Source organism: Crocodylus porosus, unplaced genomic scaffold (genome assembly GCF_001723895.1).
Source record: "Crocodylus porosus isolate Cpor-Errol unplaced genomic scaffold, CroPor_comp1, whole genome shotgun sequence".
NCBI classification, from domain to species: domain Eukaryota; kingdom Metazoa; phylum Chordata; order Crocodylia; family Crocodylidae; genus Crocodylus; species Crocodylus porosus.
Window position 1 is genome coordinate 33,450,585 of NW_017728918.1, and position 21,768 is coordinate 33,472,352.

The 21,768-nt window shown below is 42.3% G+C and overlaps 1 protein-coding gene across 1 annotated transcript in view; it reads right to left on the reverse strand.

Moving 5' to 3' along the window:
• The window catches only part of TPO (thyroid peroxidase), a gene marked incomplete at its 5' end in the record, with an annotated part of 109,645 nt that extends 89,897 nt beyond the window's left edge, over positions 1 to 19,748 (reverse strand). Inside the window, 3 exons of the mRNA XM_019538148.1 lie at positions 14,307 to 14,391; positions 18,274 to 18,367; positions 19,602 to 19,748. Coding sequence (XP_019393693.1) covers positions 14,307 to 14,391; positions 18,274 to 18,367; positions 19,602 to 19,748 — 326 coding nt within the window. The remainder of the gene's footprint in view (positions 1 to 14,306; positions 14,392 to 18,273; positions 18,368 to 19,601) is intronic.
• Between the last annotated feature and the right edge of the window lie 2,020 nt (positions 19,749 to 21,768).

Sequence of the window (21,768 nt, forward strand, 5' to 3'; positions counted from 1 at the left end):
ATAGCTCTCTGCTTTCCCACCCCACAACTTTAAAATTTAGGGAGAAAGCACAAAGGCAGTCCCCCATTGCCACAAAATTGTGCAGTTAAGATCCCTGCATTTGGGGAGATTCACAGGGTCAGCCTTCCCGGAATGCAAGGGAGAAGTCTCACCCTCATTTTCATACTTGATCTTAGCCCAAGAAGCCAGTACTCTCCCTCCATTAATTCAACACAATTCTCATAGTTTCTTTCTTTCTTTTGTATCTCAGGCCAAATCGGCCAAATCAGTACACATTTATTATGAATTGATGATGCCCTTGAAGCAAAACCTGTATTGTGTAGGAAAAGGTCAGGCCTGTGAGCAAAACACATATCAATCCCAAAATATAATACAGTCATAAAGTATCATAAAATAATAGAACAATAGAAAATTAGGGTTGGAAGGGCCCTCAGGAGATCATCTAGCCCAACCTCCTGCTCAAAGCAGGACCATCCCTAAGTAGATCATCCCACCCAAGGCTTTGTCTAGCCAGGTCTTAAAAACCTTCAAGGATGAAGAGTCCACAACCCCTTTGGGTAACCTATTAGAGTGCTTTACTACCTTCCTCATGAAAAAAGTTTTTCCTAATATCTAACCTAAACTTCTCTTGCTGCAACTTGAGACTATTGCTTCTTGTTCTGTCATCTGTCACCACTGAGAACAGTCTAGCTCTATCCTCTTTGGAACCCCCCCCTTCAGGTAGTTGAGGGCTGCCATTAATTCCCCTCTGTCTCCTCTTCTCTAAACTAAATAAGCTCAGTACTTTCAGCCTCTCCTCAGAAGTCATGTGCCCCAGCCCCTGAATCATTTTCACTGCCCTCTGCTGGATTCTCTCCAATTTGTTCACATCCCTTCTGTAGTGTGTGTGTGAGTGTGTGGGCGGGCGGGGTGTCCAAAACTGGACACATTACTCCAGATGTTGAATAGCTCCCCTCGATCTGCTGGCAATTCCCCTATTAATGCAACCTCATATGCAGTTAACCTACTTTGCAACAAGGGCACACTATTTGCTCATAATTCAGCTTACTATTCACCATAACCCCCAGGTCTTTTTCTGCAGAGCTGCTGCTTACCTAGTCAGTCCCCAGGCTGTAGAAGTGCATCATATTGTTCTGTCCTAAGTGCAGGACTTTGCATTTATCCTTACTGAACTTCATAAGATTTCTTTTGGTGCAATCCTCCAATTTCTCGAGGTTTCTCTGAATCTTAGCCCTACCCCCCAGCATATCTATTATTCCCACCAGCTTGGTGTCATTTGTAAGCTTGCTAAGGGATCACTCCATCCCATCTTCCAGGTCGTTGATGAATATATTCATCAGCAAAGCTAACGGCACTTTATCGTGCATCAGCAGATGCATGACAAACAGAACCAAGGAGGTGATACTACCCCTCTATTGGGCACTGGTCAGACTGCAGTTGGAATACTGCATCCAGTTTTGGGTGTCACACTTTAAGAGGGATGTGGATAACCTGGAGAAGGTCCAAAGAAGGGCCACTTGTATGGTTAAGGGCTTGCAGGCCAAGCCCTATGAGGAGAGACTTGGGCACCTGGACCTCTTTAGCCTCCTCAAGAGAAGGTTGAGAGGCGACCTTGTGACTGCCTATAAATTCATCATGGGGGCACGGAAGGGAATAGGTGAGTCTCTACTCACCAAGGTGCCCCTGGGGGTTACAAGAAATAATGGCCATAAGCTAGCAGAGAGCAGATTTAGACTGGACATTAGGAGAAACTTCTTTACAATTATAGTGGCTGGAATCTGGAATGGGCTCCCAAGGGAGGTGGTGCTCTCCCCTACCCTGGGGTTCTTCAAGAGGAGGTTAGGCATCTGGCTGGGGTCATCTGAACCCACCACTCTTTCCTGCCTATGTAGGGTGTTGGACTCGATGATCTATTGAGGTCCCTTCCAACCCTAACATCTATGAATCTAAGAATTGTCTACAAAAAAACAGCCCCAGGACTGACCCTTGGAGCACTCCAATTGAAACTGGCAGCCAATAGACATCAAGCCATTGACTACTGGCCTCTGAACACAATGATGCAGCCAGCTTTCTATCCACCTTACAGTCATATCAAATGTCTTGCTAAAGTCAAGGTATATTGCATTCAGTGGGCTCCCCATATCCACAGAGTCAGTCATCTCATCATAGAAGGCAATGATGTTGGTCAGGCATGACTTGTCTTTGATAAATTGATGTTGGCTGTTCCTAATTACCTCCTTCACCTCCAAGTGTTTAGAAATGGATTACTTGAGGACCTGCTTTGCGTCATTCATACTGAAATGACTTCTTTGAGAGTAGGTTTTGTTTAAACATCAATTTTAACAAAAAAAAAAAGACTACTTGAGGCAAAGGTGTCACATTTCATTGTTGTGTGCCTTGAAGGACTGTTAGAGGGGCCAGAAATCTGGCATAAGCAGGCGTGGGGCCTACTATCTAAGTCCAGGGGTTGGAGCCCCAGTGGGCACATATACTAGTAGCAGAGGCAAGAAACATCTGTGCTGTGTTAACCCTCTCCATTACTCGTCTGCCCTCTGCTGTCACCCTCCCCTCCCCCACACCTTACCTTACTGCCTCCACTTGCTCTGTTGCCACATCTAGATCCAGCCCTCAAGAAACCACATGCTCTGGATCTTGCACAGGGAGTAAAGTGGATTTAACACTCCTGACTTAACGCATTCAATATAAGTGTGTGGTTAATGTTCAACCAGGAAACTGCTTGACAGGTTGTCTTGAGTCCTCCAGATAACAGTTTCCATTAAGAAAGTCTTCATATACTGGCTAGCTATCTCAATTTCAATGTGCTAAGCTCACATGCTGCAAGTAAATTGCTTCCAATATTATAAAAATGAGCTCCCACAAATATTTATCCATTTAAAGCTTGAGCCAAAGGGGTAAGGAAACATCTGACTCCAGTGGGTTTCAAATCAGATCCATGACACAGTTCTTCTAGGTACAGACATTCAAAAAGCCTGAGGTAGAATTGATCTACTCATATCTTAGACTGGGTTTCACCATTTTTAAACCAGTCTGTGCATGCCACAGTTACGTTGTTTTCTGGACATAGATCATTTTGTGTGCCAAATTTCTGTTCTGATATGGGTATAGACCAGTTTCTGAACACTTATACCAGTAAAAGTGTAATGTCTTTACCTGGTCCAGCTGAGACCTCCAGGCTCCCTGGCCTGGCTTGTCCCTCCTGAGCTGTAAGTCATTGACTCTGCCTCTCACCCCTTGTGAGCTAGAGGTCCCTGACTCGCTTTAGTCTCATGACCATTCTTCTGTGGCCCAGCTCTTTGGCCTTAGCCCTTATCTTTTGGACGTAGGCCCGGCTCCCAGGCCAGTTAAAACCACCTGACCTCCCTTTGTCTCAATCCCCAGACCACCAGCTTGGTTAATACAACTTAAATGTTTGTCGAGAGCTTGGCTGCAGCACTGCTGCTCAGGAGCTCTGCACATCTTGACTGCCAGGATCTGCCCCCCCCCCCACTTTTGGGTCAAGTGACACCTGATTGCCTCCTTTAGCACCTGCAGACTGCTCCATCTGTCGTCTGCCTTCTCTTAGAGTAGTAGTAGCACTAAGGCTCCTGCTACCATGCTCTTTATGCCTGAGGTCCTTTATGCCCCACAGGAGATATCTCAGAGCAAAATTCTTGGGTCAGGGCATTTTGAATAATGCCTTGAATACTACTGGGTAACTGGTAACATTTAATGACAATAGTTTCATATTTGGGGTGTTGAAATTGATTTTCCACTTCCCGATAAATACAGATGGTCCCATTGCCTAGGTAAAAGTAGGAACCAATAACAGAAAGCAGCTTGAATGACATCTGAATTGGCAGCATTGTGTAGAGCTGTTGTCTGTCATTTTAGCCAGCTAAAAGGCTCTGCTTTCCTAAGATTTTCCCCAACTCTGTAAGTCTTATTTTCTGATCTGTTTAGGAAAATATATCATATATTTGTCATTTGAATTGGATTAACCTAAAATAGTCATCATTTAGACTCATTTCAGACTCATCTAAACCTTATCCAAAAAAACCCAAAGACACTTGAACGTTACAAAATCTGGTTTTAAAAAAACCCTCACAGGAAGCATTTTAAAATTATTTCTGGCAGAGCTTCCCTCCTAGTTTGATATTTTTTCATAAAAAATTAGGATGCTTTATCCACTGTACCCAATATTGCAATTTTGCTTTAAAAATTAATAAAATTTGAACTTTATTTACATAATTACTTACACAGATTAAATTGAAATTACTTGTTATTCTTCCTTGATCATTATAATAAAATCCATTGGTCTTTACCTCTGAAACTTAATTTCTTGAGAAGGTGTCTATCAATGGCAAAGAGATCAAAATCACAGCGTCAGGCCTGTCTCCTTTTCTTAATCATGTAGTGAATATTTAATAATCTGGATCATGAAATGGTTATTCAATAGTTGCCTTTATGAAAGAACTATTTTCTGAACAAATAGCACCAAAATGTACTTTCAAACAAATGTATGTACTCTCTAAGCAACCTTTTCATGGCTAACTACCTTTCTATGAGTTGAGTTAAGCTAACTCATTTTATACATATCCTACAATGACAAAAATATATTATTCAGCAAAGCTGGTAAAAATTCAAAGGAAATTTTTCAAGGAAATATTTCTTAGCTGGAAGAAATTGAAATTGAAATTTTATACAAGTAAATATTTTCAGTGGAATTTTCCATCCACAATTAAACACCTAATTTAAAGTCATGACACCTTTAATCATTACTTCTGCCTGAATTATCATTATTTCTCAGAGTTCTTTAGGCCTTCATCTTTTCTGTAGATCAGAATGCACCATTCATGATGCACCAGTCTCTCCTTGTGGCTGAGGCCACCACAGGGCCTTGAGGCCACCACAGGGCCTCATGGAAATTATTTGAATGTGGTATATCTGCTGTATCCAGATGTGCAGGGACATGTGCTTGCAGTGGCACAAAGAGTAGCAGCACAAATTTGTGCCACCACTTTACGCCTCAGCACACACCCCTTTGTTGTCCTGTTTTTTTTGCAAGATGCATTGCCCTGCTTTGAACAAACTGCCCTTGCCCAACTCCTCCTGGGTCCTAGAGTGCTGGGTCAGCAGGGGCACAAATGTAGCTGTAGAGATTCTCTGGTCAACAGTCAGAGTATCTCACTGATGGATCAAGTCTCGAATTGTTCCAGTGCATGTTATTTTCAAATGCTCTGTGCCACTTTTTCTCCCAGGATATTTTTTTGCTACTGGGAAATCCTGGTAGCAATTTTTGCCTCCACACTGCAAATTTGCAGTGCAGGAAAAATTTTAATATACATGCATGCAGTTTGTGGTGCCACAAAGAAGTTTGTGGCACCACAAACCACACATGCCTGCATGTCTGGATGTGGCCATAATGGGCAGATATACTCCAGCTGAAGAGCACAGCCCATGAGAAATAATGAGGGCATATATTTTGTGTAAGGCACTATATATGAGCATAAGAAGTGCCTTACTGGGTGCATCTTAATTTTAATGGTGAATCTAGCCTGGTATTCTGTCTCTGACTCTTGCTTTAGAGGCAAGCAGTGAACACGATATATCTAGAGTGATCAATCCTTTCTTCTTTACCCTTTCTGGCATCCACCATCATTGGTTTCCAGAATTTACCGGATAGGGAGATCAGTGTCTACTTTATCCAGGTACAACATTTATGTCAGGAATGTTGAAGCAATTATTTTTTTCTCAATGAAAACAATGAGACAATACCTTTTGCAAGTTCTAAATTAGCTTTTAAGACTTTTTTGTTCCATGAATATACTTCCCATTTTGGCTTTTCATTCTGATTCAGGATGAAAGCAGATTTAGAAATACTAGAATTTCTTACAGAAAAGAAATGCTTTTTCCCCATGAGCTCCAGTTTTAAATTGTGTGCAAATCTATAATAGCACAAATTACTATAGTGCCTAGGCATAATCAACCAGATAGGAGAGAAACGAAAGAAATCAGTGACTAAAGCAGACTTGTGAAACTTTTAAATATAGAATTTGTCATAGGTCATGATCCAATTCTAATGCAAATCATTTAGATTGCATACAATTTTAACAGGCTCTGATTTGTCTAGGAATTGCCAACAGGATAGGTAGAGGCTCAGCAGGACTGCCTGTTATTCTTAGGATTAATAAGTGATATGTGTTGCTAATTTTGATAAGTGCATATCAAAAGCAAATTACTAAAATATAAGACAAGACCACAAAGATTAATGCTGAATTCTTGTCAAGGTTTATACATATATATGTGATATGAAAATATTACATATATGTATGTTCATAAATGTATATACATGCACATGTTGCAATTTCAATTACTATAACCCTAGAAAACATTATCTTCAGGCTATGGGCACAAAAACAAATTTAGGAGGTGAATGGACATCTTGCTGAAGAAGAAATGATATACTCTGGCTGTTGTGCATGCTTGTCATATCATGTGTACCACACAGCAAAGAAATGTCAACCTGCAATACCATACTTCTTTCTTTAAAGCTGTGTTTTATTTACAGAAGGGTAAGATGTACAGTTGCTGGCCTCCATTGGACCAGGTAAAAGAAATTATAAGGGCAATAGAAGTTAAGGACTGCCCAGGAGGAGGGGCAGTAGCCATGATGAAAACTCAGAGAGAAACTGGACCATCTGAAACTCATTCTCTCTCCTGAAACTCATGATCAATGAGCTGCCTGCCTCCAGAGGGAATCTCCACCTGCCTCTGGATGATACTCATGAAGAACTTAGCTAGCTCAGGAGACTTAACTAGCTATATAGCTTGCAGTAACTCAGATATGAGATCAAAGGCTACAGTGCCCCTTTGCCCTAAGGGTTTTCTCTGATATTACTCTACCCTGTTTCAAACCTACTCCTTGTAACCAATAAAGTTATCCTTTGTATCTTGCATGGGAGACTTATTGGGAGACGGGCTAGATTATGCCTTGGGGTCCCCTTGGTTCAGCTAAGGGAGACTGCTATTTGTGCTTCAGACAGGGAAGTACCCCAAGTTCTTGCAGTAGGTCAAGTACCATCTAGAACTACTAGGCCCATGTTTCCCAGGGGGCCTGTGGTCTATATCAGTCCAGACCCTGGGTGGTGGCAGTGTTACCCCCAGGCTAGTGGATGTGCTCCAAGAAGGGGGTCGACCAGACATGAGGTGCCCCAAAGGAGGCAGTTGGAGCCTGGACAGTGTTTGGGCACAGTTAGGTAGGTGGCAGGAGCTGTGGGATCTGACAGCTTGCTGTATTGGAGACATAATTTGGGGAAGGGAATAAAGTCACTGAAAACCCTTGAGCAAATAATCTTTAATTTGGCATCAGGTCTACTGGACAGTGTAGACAGCTAGGATGGCTGACAAGTATGGCTTCCTGACCATGGATCATTTGGTGGAAAAGCTGAAGGGGATAAACATCCAAAGGAAAAAAGGGTAAAAGAAATAGGACCTGATTGAAGTCTTGCTGGACTATGAGTGAACCAGGGAAGTGCCCACCCGAGTTCCAGGTGAGAGTGGAGATGATGGAACTGCTCTTTCTGATGAGCCAATGGGAGTGAGCTTCCCTGAGTGAGAAATGCCCAAGGAATGACCCCATTCTCCACCCAATGGGTTGGACCTCCAGAGACAGAGGCTGGAGCTGGAAGCTCCAAAAGCCCAGTGCAGGCACGAGGCGCACCAGCTTGAGCTAGGGCTGCATAAGATGGAGCTGGTGGAGAGGGCAGTGCAGCGCCAGCACGAGAAGAAACAGTGTGATCATAAGCCTAGAGAGGCCCAGTGCCAGCACGAGGTGGAAGCCGAAGAGGCAAGGCTCAAATGTGAACACAATCTGGCAGTACTCCAAATGCAGTCAAATGCTAGAGCTGTGAGTGCTCAGCCAGCATCAGCAATACCCCCCAGACTGAAAAACCCAGTCTTCTCTCACTACAAAAAATGGGGATGATCCAGAAGTGTTCCTAAGCAATTTAAAAAAAAACAAGCGCACCAATGGAAGTTGCAAAAGGAAGAGTTCATGAAACATATGGCTTTTCTGATTGAGGGCAACATGTCCATTGTCCTGAACAGCCTGCCCTAGGAATCAGCAGAGTACTATGATGCCTTTAAACAGGCGGTGTATGTAAGGTTTAAGCTAGGTCCAGATTATTTCTCAGAAAAAATTCTTTAGTGCTAACCCCTAGCCAGGAAAGATCATGCATGAATTTGGGGCCCTGATATGGGAAATGGAAGAAGGGAGCCAAAGCTTCCACTGTGGAGCAGCTGGACATGCTTATGGTGCTGAACCAATTCTACTGCAAATGCCTGAGGGAAATTAAAACACTTGTCAAGGATAGGGGCCCTAAAACAATCTGGGAAGCTACAAAAATTGTGGACCAGCTGCTGCTAAATAGACAGAGGCTGAACAAAAAGGTTTCCTACTTTGGGAAGGAACAGAAAGGATTCCACAAACTGGGGAAGGGAGGGCCAAGCCCAAAAGGGGAAAGAGGGCCACCTCCTGTTGAGTGCAAGGCAACTGCAGAGTCAGACAAACCACTCAGTTCGACTCAGTGGGCTTGCTATAACTGCGGGGAGCTGGGCCACATCAGGTCCAACTGCCTAAAGCTAAGCAACAAAGCCCAGCCAATCAGCCATGCTACAGCTGTAAACAATGAGGAAAGAGACCTGAGCCACTCTGATGGGTGTACCTGTTGCTACAGGATTATAAACCCAGAGGAGGTGACAGCCAAACACCAGACTGAGATAATGGTAAGAGGGAGAACCCTTGTTGGGGAACTGGACACAGGGGCCAGTGTGTCATTAATCAATGCCAACCTAGTTTCACCTATGGATATAGTCCTGGGGAGCCCCACCCTTTACCATACAAGGGGTGGGGCTCCAGTCATTTGAGGTACCAGTAACCCATCTCTCCATTAAGAGGAGAGGCCACGGGATGTGCATAGTACTAGGAATGCTGGAAAAGGCTCCTGTCCCCATCTTGGTGGGGTGAGATGTTATGGAGCTTGAATACTCGCAAAGAAAGGGGGGCCACTTCATAGAGCCCTACCACGTTAATGTGGTGACTTGTCAACAGAGCAAAAAGGCTAAGGTGGGAGGAGTGGAAACCTTCTAGGGCCCAATCACCCAACTGGCTGCAGAGGCAGAGGCAGATGGTTGATGACTGCAACCATCCACCAGCCACTGAGGAAATTGGCAACCTTGAGGTTGAGTTAAGTGACAGTCCAAGGGAATGGCAAAGGAAACCAAGACTTTCAGGGAGAAGTTGGAGGACATCCCCAAGGGTGAAGGTGCACTCCTTACAGGAGCACCAGAACTACCCACTGATTGCTTAGCCAGGAAAGAGGAATTCAAGCAAGAGGTTCTAGAGGACCCCAGCTTGGAAGAACTATGGCAGCTGGCTCAGGAGCAAGAGACAGAGTTCACCCCAGATAAGAGGGAACAGGTGGTCTGGGATAAGGAACTCCTCTATTGGTTGTGGGTACCAAAGAACCATGCCAGGATCTGGAAGCCCTGTCACTAGCTCATAGTACCTCTTAAGTTCAGACAACAATTGCTTTCCATGGCTAATGATTTACTTTACTGGTACCTGGAATGACAAAAGAAAGGCTCCCCTACAGCCCCTCCCTATCACTGATCAACCCTTCCAAAGAGCAGGTATAGACATTGTAGGCCCACTGAGGCATAAGACTCAAAGAGGGAAGAAATACATCCTGACTCTAGTGGATTTTTCAACTCAGTACCCAGAGGCAATTGCCTTAGCCTCTACTGAGACACCTGTAGTTGCTGAAGCCCTGACCCAGATCTTTCAGATGGGTTTCCTCTCTGAGATTCTGACTAACAGGGGTGGGAACTTCCTGGCTGAGGTGATGAAGTGCCTGTGGGAGTGCTGTGGGGTGAAACACCTCAAGACCACTGCGTACCATCCCCCAGAGAAATGGGCTTGTAGAAAGGTTCAATAGGATCTTGAAAGGTATGCTAAAAGCCTCGGTGGACTCTAACCCCAATGACTGGGATGAGAAACTTCTAGGTTTGCTCTTTGCCTACCAAGAGGTACTCCAGGAGTCCACTGGGTTCTCACCATTCAAACTGAAGTTTGGAAGGAGAGTTAGGGGTCCTTTTGAATTGGTGAGAGAAGAGTGGGAAGAAACAATCTCTTCCACTAAGACTTACATGGTAAAATACATGCTCAGCTTTTGTCAGAAGCTAACTGACATGATGAAGGTGGCACGAGACTCTCTGGCCCAGGCCCAGGAGAAACAAAGTGTCTGGTATGATGACAAGGCTCACTTACGAACCTTTGTATGGTGTAATAAGGTCATGGTTTTACTTCCACTAAAGACAGACAAGTTGCAAGCATCTTGGGAAGGTCCCCATGTCATCCTTGACAGGCTGGATGATGTGACTTATGTAGTGACGAGGAACGGGTCAGACAAAAAGCCTAAGATAGTACATGTGAACATGCTTAAACCATACTTCAATAGAAGTGACGTGGTATTTTGGATTTCCTCAGTCGAAGGATCACCCGAGGACCCAGAGGAGCCAGTCATGTATGGTGACTGGGATGGAGAGGCAGGAATACAGGAACTTCTCCTGTCAGATCATCTGCCCTCCCAGGACAAGGACAAGTTACTCACAGGACTCAAAGACTTTGAAACAGTGTTCTCCAACAAACCAGGTAAAACGAACCTGACAGTACAGTCTATAGACACAGGCAGCTATCACCCTATGCAATCCAGACCATACACAGTTAATGCGAAGGTAATGTAGAAAATAAAGCAGGAGATCACAGAGAGGAGGGAGTTAGGTGTAATCCAGCCTTCAGTGAGTCCCTGGGTCAGCCCAGTGGTACTTGTCCAGAAGCAGGATAGGTTTATCTGGTTCTGTGTGGACTACAGGAAACTGAAAGCTATTACCACCCCTGACGCTTACCCTATGCTCAGGGCAGACTCTTTGCTTGATTGCCTGGGCCCAGCCAAGGTCATCTCTACTCTTGATCTGTCCAAAGGATTCTGGCAAATGGCACTGGATCTGGATGCCATAGCCAAGTCTGCCTTTATCACAACTGTGGGACTATATGAGTTTATGGTTTTACTTTTTGGTATGCACAACTCTCCTCATCTTTTCAAAGACTGATTACTCAGTGGTTATTGATTGTAACCTGGTACAAGGATATGACCAGTTTGCCATGGTTTACATTGATGACATCAGGACTCCATCTTCAGGCAGGACTTTGAATCGCACCTGATGCATGTGACCACCATGTTAGGTAAGATCAAGCAAGCCGGTTTTGCTGTGAAAGACAAAAAGTACCAGTTGGCACTATCTGAAGTGGTATATTTGGGACATTGTGTGGGTGGAGGTCAGATTGCTCCCTGTTGGGTGAGATCGAGGCCATTAGAGACAGGCTGCCCCCACAAACCAAGAAGCAACTCAGAGCCTTCCTTGGTCTGGCTGGATACCATGGGAGGTTTGTCTCTGGATTTGAAGCAACAGCTGCTCCCCTACATGAACTGACCAAGAAGGGCAGCCCTGATCCAGTGGTCCTCCAGTCCAGACCCCAGCTGGATCCCTCCACTCGAGCAGACTACTCCGCCTTCATTCAGGTCTGCCTATCTCCCTGAACTGTTCTCCTCCTCAGACCTTTGGACATACAGGCCCTGGCCTCACCTCCAAGGTTAATCAGAAACCCCAGGCACTCAGCTCTGAGCATCCCTTGTGGTGGGTCCCTGGCCCTTTCGACACTTCTGGTCCTGGCCCCAGCATTGACCAGTCAAGGGTTTTTAAGTCAGGTCTATGAGCCTCTAGCCCCCTCTCTAACTTTGGTCTGCCTTCTTGACCCTCCTATGGGGTAATCCACCTGGCTGTGGGAGCTGAGGTTATTAACCCACCTTTCACCAGGGTGGTAACTGGCCTGGAATTTCCTGGAGGCTCCTGCACCACTGGGAGCCCCATCAGGCCCCCCATTCCTAGAAGGGTGCAGTTTTAGGTCATGCCCAGGAGCCTCCAAACCATCCCCTCAAGCTCCAGCCTTTACCTCCAGGATGTTGCATGTAGCCTTGCAGCCAGGCAATGTTATTGCCTGCGCTGCCAGCAGCAAACTGCTCTGTTTATATAGGTGGCCAGAGATCTAAAATGGTCACTGCAATCAAGCACCTGCTGGCTGCTTGGCTGAGCCCTTAAAGTGGCAGGCACCAACAATGCCCTGCTACACCCTGTCACATATACAAGCAGCCTTAGACAGTAGGCTCTACAAGGCTTATGTATGAACCATTCCTAACACAGTCCTGATTGGAGTATCTAGGCACCGATTAAATGCAAATAATAGATTATAATAATGATAATGTTAGATTTACTGACAACCTGGAGTTCACAGTAAGAGACAACAAACAGGGAAAACTCAGGACAATAATGAGATAATTTTGAACAGCACGGTAAGCAGTAGGAATTGAAACAGGTTATTATTCAGAAATGCTATTTTGAAGATATTATATGTTTTCTAGAAACTCATTATATTTAAAAAAGAAGTTTAACTATAACTGAAACCAATAACTTTAATGTATTGCCATTCAATATTCATGGCAGTTAAGTAAATGGTGAGGGACTAAAATAATTCCAGAATCCAGTTGTGATATTAAACAACTTGACTGAGGAAATGCATCTGTACATTATGATCACAATTCAAGTCCAAACTGAGGTCAGAAATTAAATCCAGTTTTGTGCACTCGGCATGTTTGCAGTTCAGAAACCTAGTTCATGAATTTGGCAAACATAACCTTTTACTACTGTACCCAAGATGGTTAAGAGTTTCTCAATCTCAGACTCAATAAGAAACTGCTTTTTCATCCCTTGAGTTCTTTTTCATTTTCAAGGGCAACATGGAGTTGATTTGTATTGTATTGTGGCTTCTTTCAATTACTTGGAAGCCAAAGCGACGTGATTTGAGCTTTCACAGTTCTGTGAACTCCAGAACTTTGAGAAGTTCAGACACTGAGTTAAACCAATTTCTCCCTTAGTTCTCAGGACTTCCAGTAAGTAAACCCATAGCTTAAGTAGCAACTTTTTTCTAATATTTAAAAAGAAAAATTGTTTAACTTGTATTGCCTGCATTTTTAAATGGAAACACAGAAGTATTTTAGGACATGCTACAAGATGTTTAGGAGAATATCAGAATAGACCATTTATATGTAGGACTGCCCATGGCTAGGGATTGATGTTTAAAAGAAAAGTGCAAAACACCCATAAAGAGAAAAATTACATAGACAGATGTTCTCTCATTGACTTTTACAAAACTCATTTGCACACTGATTTGGCTTACAACGCATTAAATGGTGTAATGTTGCATGATACAGGAACGTGTCTTATTGATTTTATCTAGTAAACAGTTTGTGCCTTGAAGTTGGTCCACCCTGCTATATTATAATAGTTAATGCAAATATAGATGCTAACCATATGTTTATGGGTTCAGCCTGCAGGTAATGAGCATTCCAGCTCTGATCTTGCAAAACATAGATATGTTCTTCTGTTACTAATGTGAATAAAGTTAGCAATTAATTAAGCTCTTTTTTGTATCAGGATCAGAGTGTTCACTAGCTTGCAGAATGAAGCATTTCCCACAATGGAAAATGTATAATATATTTTATAATGCATTCTTTATTCTATTAAACTCTTCACCAATAATATCCTACCTTAGAAAGAGCTAACTGTTAACAGCTTACACTGGATCCAATAAACAGCTTACATCAGATCCAACAGTTTACACTGGATCTAATAAATACTCATTTAATCAGTTTCAAATTTATCACCTGGCTTTCAATAATTGTCTTCTTTGTTATGGAAAAAGATAACAGGAATTAGTCTCCAAGATGGTACACTGCCCTGCCTTCAACTTTTCTTTTTTAGCTGACTGTATTACTGGGAAAATATAATGAAAATTCAGTGTTGCACATTAGCATAATACACATCTAGGTAGGTGTGAAAACTCAGAAAATATTGAGTCAAAACATTATGCAGCCAGCCACCTTAGTTTAGATTCAAATTACTCAGAAACTCAGTGTTGTTAATGTATACTCTCTTTTTTTACCCATTAACTGTACAGACATTTAAAGTGTCCTGTTAGTTGTCAAATGATAGAACTATGCATTAATGCATTTCCAGGATATTATACAACAGGCTGGCTCAGATTAGGACATGCTTAAGGCCACATCTTAGTGTCATTGAAGTCACTCGCTTGAAATGACCTTCATATATATAAAAAATATATGTATATTTACCTTTTCAGTGTACGGTGCATAGCATAATCAACCATGTTGGATCCCTCCCGGATAGCTCCAGTAATGCAAGTATCTTCAGTTTCTCCTTCATGTTAGAAAATAAAACAGTCAAAAAAGAGGAAATAATCATTGAAAGAATCCACCAAAAAAGATACTTGTTTTCCTTTATAACATGTATTTGAATATGTTATAAGGCAATCTAACTGTTTGTGTTGAAAAGATTTCTTTTTTTCATTTGGCTAATGTTGAGGGAAGCTGCCTTAGTATCTGGCTTCTAGTAATAACTATATTATTCAACATAACAGATCTACTATGGGCTTGGTAAGGAGACTAACATTAGCTTGAAAAAATTACTTTTCTCCACAAATACTATTTTCTTAGGGAAATTAGGGAAAATTATTCAAAGCTCAACATCATCATCTCTATTTTTTTCTCCCTTTTAATATATATTTAACTTACTTTGAAAGGCCTGTGGGGCCATTAATGTACTATTTAGTAATAATTGCTTTTAATGCTAAGACACATAAGTCATTTTTCAGCTACTCTCCAGATATTTTCTCATTTACACAAAGTTATTTCTGTTTTTAGACCCTCTCCAATCTTTTCATATAAGTAGTCTTATCTTCTGGATCCGTCAGTAACTATTCATTATACCATGAGGACACCAGACATGCTGAAGTGGCCTTTCCCATAATTAGTATTCCTGTATTCCTGTCCACATTAATGGTGTCTTGACACTTGGGATTCCTACACAGTACTTTAGTCGCCAATGATCCAGAACTGATATATTAATATTCCCTGTGAGTTCTTTGATGGCACTAATCTTTATAATTATATCATTATGAACTATGTGGCTAATGGCTTTATGCCATTTTTCCTTCCATATATTATATATTGGTTTAGATTAACCTACTGACATGCTGAAATGTTCCTGATGGCTGCAGGGGACAGGACAAGGACTAGCAGACTTAAATTTCAGAAAAGGAAATTTAGGTTGGATATTAGGAAGAACTTTCTCATTATTAAGGTAATTATGCATTGGAACAGGTTACCTATGGATGTCATGGAATCTCCTTCCTTGGAAGTTTAAAACCAGGTTAGATAAATACTTGTCTAGGATGTTTTAAACAGAGATGATTCTGCCTTGAGTAGGGGGCTTGGACTAGATGACTCCCTAAAGCTTACCCTTAGGTTTAAAATCCTGTTGGCTCAGTTTCCACCTTCATTTAGTAGAGTCCCTATGTTTTCAGTCTGATGGTGATCTCCCCATCCTGGCCCTAGATGGAACTGCTCCTTGGCCACAGATGAGTGTTGCAAAGGGCTGTTGCATCCCTTGCCCAGCCCTGAGCCTTCACCCCAGGTCTGCTTGCTCTGCTCTCTATGGCAGCAGGGCCAGCACCTGCTCCCTGTTCTTGCTCACCCCCAGCTCTGTCTCTTTGTAGGCACTGTGCAGTGCCGCTGCTGTGTGGCTCCCCATCCTTGGTTGTTCCCCTGTCTTGAGTGCTGCTGGCAGCCCTCCAGGGCTGTCATTGTGGGGACAGCTGCATGAGGGCCCAGACAGCCAGCACAGGGAGTGCGTTCAGCACATCCTCCTCATTGACCCCCCCTGCCCTGCCCATGTGCCCATACCCATCCTGAGTGCCAGGGGCCCCAACTGGACCTGGGAGGAGGTGTGCTACCTCATGGCAGTCTTGGGAAGGGCTGATATCCAGAGGCAGTTTGCAGGAATTTTTTTTTTTTTAAATTGCCGGGATGCTGGGGCTGGGTGAGACAGCCATTGGGGGTGGGGCTGGGTGGGGAAGGGAAGATCATGAACCCAGAGCTCCCACAGCCACTGCTACTGCCTGTGAGTTTTTTGGGTTTTTGGGTTTTTTATTCCTTGACTACTGGGGCTAGGTGGGGGGGGTGATTAGGGAGTGGGGGCTGTGTGGGTGGGCTCTGTCAGGAAGCCCTAGAACCCCCACAGCCCCTCCTGCAGCCGGTGAGTATGGGGCTTTATTTTTAAGTGCTGGGACTAAGCTGGGGCTGGGTAGGGTATGGAGCTGCACAGGGTAGCCATGGGGGATTTTCCTGCAGCCCCCCCCACTCAGGGAAAGACAGGCACAGTTGGAGGAGCTGCAGGAGAACCTGCAGCTGCCTTGCTGTGACCGCCTCTGCCTGGTGAATCCAAATCTTCAAATCTCTTTGAGTCTTATTGGAATCAGTTCGGAGGCTTCAGATTTGATTTGGACCTTTTAACAAGTCTCCGGATTCGATTCGGATTTGGAGATTCGGGTGCTGAATTGGGCTGAATCTCAGCTGAATCAAATTGGTGACTGAAGCTTTGCATAGCCCTAATAGCAGGGCTGCACTGACCTGGGACTAAAAGTACCACATGTAGACACCTGCCAAAAAACACTTAATGAGCATTAGCTTAATTAGCATTAAATTTAAACCTGCTTAAATTGATGTGTAGACACATCCCAGATGTAGCTGAATTTTGACCTGCAGTCTTCCTTTTTTCCTCTGTAAGAAGACAGGTTTTTTTTTTTTTTCCATGCAAACTTTTGCGGGAAGTAGCTGCTTTTCACCAATGAAAATCTGTTAAACTATATTGGGAGCTTAAATACATTTTTTTACAATCATGAAACCAAAAAATATATATTTAGAAAAATCTAAATGATGGACTGTCACAACTACAACCTCACTCTTAGGCTTCTATACCTTGTAAAACACGGGCATGAACAGAGGTACCATATTGGATGTGCCCATTTATTTTTGGTCATGTAATTGCACTAGTCTGAAGTTTTCTTAGCCATTCCCTGACTCACAATCTCCTTTTCAATTTACAATACAGCACCTGCCAGAATACATAAGGAACATATTCAATCTCTGAATTGGGCAGATGTGGTCTAGCAAAAACAAAGACTTTTCCTATTTTTTCCAGTTTAGATCTACTTTATCACTTTGAAGTACAACAGTTTTTAAGATAATTTCAAATACTAATTCTCACCTACAGTAGTAAAATAACAGAATAAAAAGAAAGAAAACCCTCAGTATTTTATACTGTCTAACCATACTATAATTTAGATCTCAGTTAAATTTAGGTTACAATTTTTCTCCATCCAGGGGTCAACAAATCAGGCTGAGTTAGATTATACTGTCTTTTAATTAAGTAGCACTGAAGTCTTGAGCAACCTAAATTTCACAGTTGTGCTTCTAAGAATGAAGTAAAAGAATTATATCTAGAAACACTGTGTGAGACTTGTGAATGCACCCAGTAAGGTAAGAATTTTTTTTGCAAATATCTAGTTGTTCTAATAAAATATATCACCACAAGTTATGATACCAGTAAGGTAAAATATTCATTCAGGGTGTATATAAGCATGCTATTCAAGTGCAGCAAAATAATCTCCAGTGTTTATTGCCCCAGAATTTATAGGAAATTCCCAGGAGCACCATTTACACATGCGCCTGGACTTCAGTATATTGAGCTGGGTCAAAGCAGCTACAGCTGGCAGAGGGGTCCAGGGGTCATCTTGCCAACCTGGGGCTACTCTAACGGGGCTCATTGCACTGTGGATGGGCTGGCTGAGGTATGAGGGTGCTTCAGTGCAGGGCTAGTCAGCAGGTAGCCCATGCACCGAAGCACCTTTGGGCTCCAGCCAGCGGGGTCAGCATCTAGACATATGTGCATAGCTGGGCATGAAAAAGCTATGTATCAGAGTAATTGAACTCCTCATAGTCACAGGATACATAGGACTCTCAGACAGAGCACAGTAGCAAAATGATTTTGTATGAAGTTATACACATTTTATTTATTTTTTAAAGAAAAAATTACATGGACATATATTACAAATCTTAAATATTCTGTTTTAGGTTAAAGTCCCTTTTATATCCAAACCTGCCAGGTACTGCCAGAAACTTTTCAGTTTCACAAATATTATAACATTAAGGTTTAAAAAAGTATTTTTTAATTGTTACTTACCAATGATCAGATTTTTGTCTTTGTAAAACACAGAAAATAAAACAGCTGTACAGGCCATTGTTGCTGAAATTCCCAAAACAATGAATAATCTCATCTGAAGGAATGAAACATTGTAGTGATTAAAAAAAGGATCACAGTCATTAAAATAAATAGTATGCCTTTTAAAACACAAACATGAACAGAGGTTCCTGATAATTCTCTTATTAACTTTCTTTTCCCGGTAGAGATCTGTGGGTTTTTTTTATTAGAAATAAAATTACAAAATGTAATACTATTCTAAAGATTTATTAAAAATTCAACTCTTTTACTTTTTTCAGAGTAGTACTGAAATATTTTTGAGAAACGTCTAAGGAAGTTAGATGTACATCTTCATTTTACAGCAAAAATATTTTTACAGAATCAGACTTTACCACAGAAATCATGTTCCTATGCCAATACAGTAAAAAAAAAAAAATCTCACCTTTTTCAAATACTGTACACAGTTTTTCATTACAATTTGAGACTCACTTTCTTACATTTATATAGTCTGCACTGGATAATTAATCAGATTCTTAGGGAAAGAGTAACTATCCTATTAATGTACAGTTGTAGGCATTTATATTATCCATATCATCATGGTATCTAAGCACCACTAGTATGTTCAAAACTATGCTGAAGTAGCAAAGTAGCAAAGTAGACTAAATGCCCCATTCTTGCATCTTGCTTGTGTGGCTAGTATATCAATGCAAATTTATTTAAGCCATTTGAGATTTGCCATTTTTCAAATGGAGTACAATGTCCTCAGTTGAAAGACTTCAAAAATGATAAGCTTTATATTTTATGAACATAAAAATCACAAACAAATCAACCCTGAAGATGCAGGAAAGTAATAATGCCCATAGAAACCAGACAAATAAACAACACTTCCTATCATATTTCACAAGTTAAAATTATGAATTTCTCTTAGAAAATGGAAAGGAAAAGTTTTACATTCTGACCTTTTTTCTGTGGAGAAGATTATCTTCCATGGCTCTGTACAGTATCAGTGGCAGTAAGACTTCTGAAGTGTGAAAGTGAAGTACTTTCTAGGGACCCAGCCTACAATATAAACTTGTTCTAATGCACTAGTACTCACAGAATGGCTTTGAAATTTTATTAACTAAGTTATGTTTATGCAAATGTAGCAGTTCACGTCAATGCTCATTATGTTTCTTTCTGTACTGATAATGACACTTTTTTGTTAGGGGGTGGATGACTTGTGGCTGTGAATTTGCTTTCTCTCCTGTCCTAAATATGTATTAAATAAAATTCAGTAGCCTGCATTTGACTGAACTCTACAGTGTTCTTACCGGACTTGCCCAGGAGGAGTATGTATACACAGAACTATATTTTGGGCTTTGCAGGAGCTGGGAGAGGGCATTATGAGGGTCCACGGTTGAGTAGGGAGTGAAGAGACAGACAGCTGTTAGAAAGATGACTTTTATTAAACAATTAGTTCAAGGGAGCACATTAATTAAAATGCCAACAAAAGGAGGAGAGAAAGCTTTGTAAGTGGCCACACCAGAGTATGATGCCTGGAGGACAGACCAGACTTATGTCATGGAACGCTCAATATCCTCATATAATATGGACCTGGTTCAAAGTGAACTGGTACAAAAGTGTACCTGATTTTCTAAGGGCAACTTTGAACCATTCCAAGCAGTTTTGACCCACTTTAACAGGCTTGTAAATGGGTACATAGACATACACTTAAACGGTTCCAGGTATGTCACTGATTGGGAACTGGTTCACAATTTTCTCTGGACAGAAGTGTCCACACGCATACTGCTCAGTAGAACCCTCGCAGTTCAGGGATTGTATTGCTGCTAGAATGAACCAGAGCAGGGAAGTGAAATTGAAAAGATGGGCCAGGTCCAGGGCTAGTAAAGATGGGAACTGATTACTGGGGCCCCATAGCATCCAGCCCCCTGGGAACCATAAACAGCAAAATCCCTCCCCCCAGCACCTAGCAACCCATCTGCTTCAATTTACTGGCCCAATCCAGGCCTTTATTGCCCTCTAGGGAATCCTGGAGAAACTCCAGGCATCCTTGAATGCGTGATGATCTGATCTTAAGCGTAAATGCGTTAATTTACTTCATACTGGGCACATTTACACAAAACACTTTACTGCACAGTAGACTAATCTAGATTAGTAAATTGCTGCTAGTCAGTCCAAGCAGCATGGGGCAGGGGAACTATCCCTTCCCCTGAGCACCAGGTTCCCAGCCCCATGCCCCAATTGGCCAACTGGGGCGCAGGGAGGCAGGACAGCTTCTCCCACCTCCCAGAGCCCAGGCCTGACCCTGGTGCCCATTTTGTTTTATAAAATGCCCAACATGAAATGGCTCAGTCTCCAACACCCCCCACACATACACACACCAGTCCCTGCAGCACCCAGCAAGTCACAGGTGTTTACTGCTGAAGACACAACCATCCACCAACCACAAGCAGGGGGCCATGAAGACCCTCCCCCCCGAACCTGGCTATCCCCTTCCCCGCAATACCCCAAATAAGCCAGAAAATTTCACTCAGGGAAGTGAAACTAACACACAGGCTTTCTGTTTCCCCATCCCTGTGGTGTCTATAGGCAATAGATCTTTGGGCAGTAGAATGTCGGTTGCATCCCAGAGCAGCCCCATTGCCCTGCATGGGTTTGGCAGGGTGAGGAGCAGTGCATTGTGGGATGCTTGTAGGAGTGACCAGCTTTTGAAATGTTTCAGGAAGTTTAAAATGGTCTAAAGTGGCCTGGACATCTATACACTCAGGATTTAAAGTGTATTTAGAATGTCCTAAGTGTTACATCTGTCCTACCTCATCTGTCTGCTTCAGGTTTAAACTGCATTTAAACTGGTTTAAGTGCTACTTGTCTCCATGCCATTAGGGAATTTCACATTTGACCAGGGAACCTCACTTCCAAATGCTTAGTTAAGCCAATTCTAAATTAAAAAATTTTTGAGGCTGGCTCATCACAAAGAAAACATGAAAGCACTTTCTTCCTAGTAAACAGCAAAATCATTACAAAAAGCATTTTCATTTTGATTGCCTAATAAAATAGGAGGCTTTGAACTATACCCTTTCATATACTTCACAGGTATTATAGGTTGCTTTTACCACTTGAGGGTTTTCTTGTAGTCGATAACGGGTCTGATTTACTTTGTAGTCTCACAGGTAAAAATCAAAGCAATCCCATTAATTTAAAGGAGATCTTACTTACAAGACAGTCTGTTTAAGGGGAATTTCAACCTTTGTTCAATGTCTGAGCTTGAAATGTTTATCAGCAAAAAAGACCATAAATAGACATACACAATAAATTGGTCTATGATAGAGAATTTGATACGGCAGCATCTCTGCTGTGCCTTCTTTCCTTTGCAACTTTAATCAGACATCCCCTAGTTTGCAGACAGAATATAACTATGCCCGTCTACTGAATCTCTAATAAGACAGTGTTAGGTACAAGTCAGAGATTATATTGACT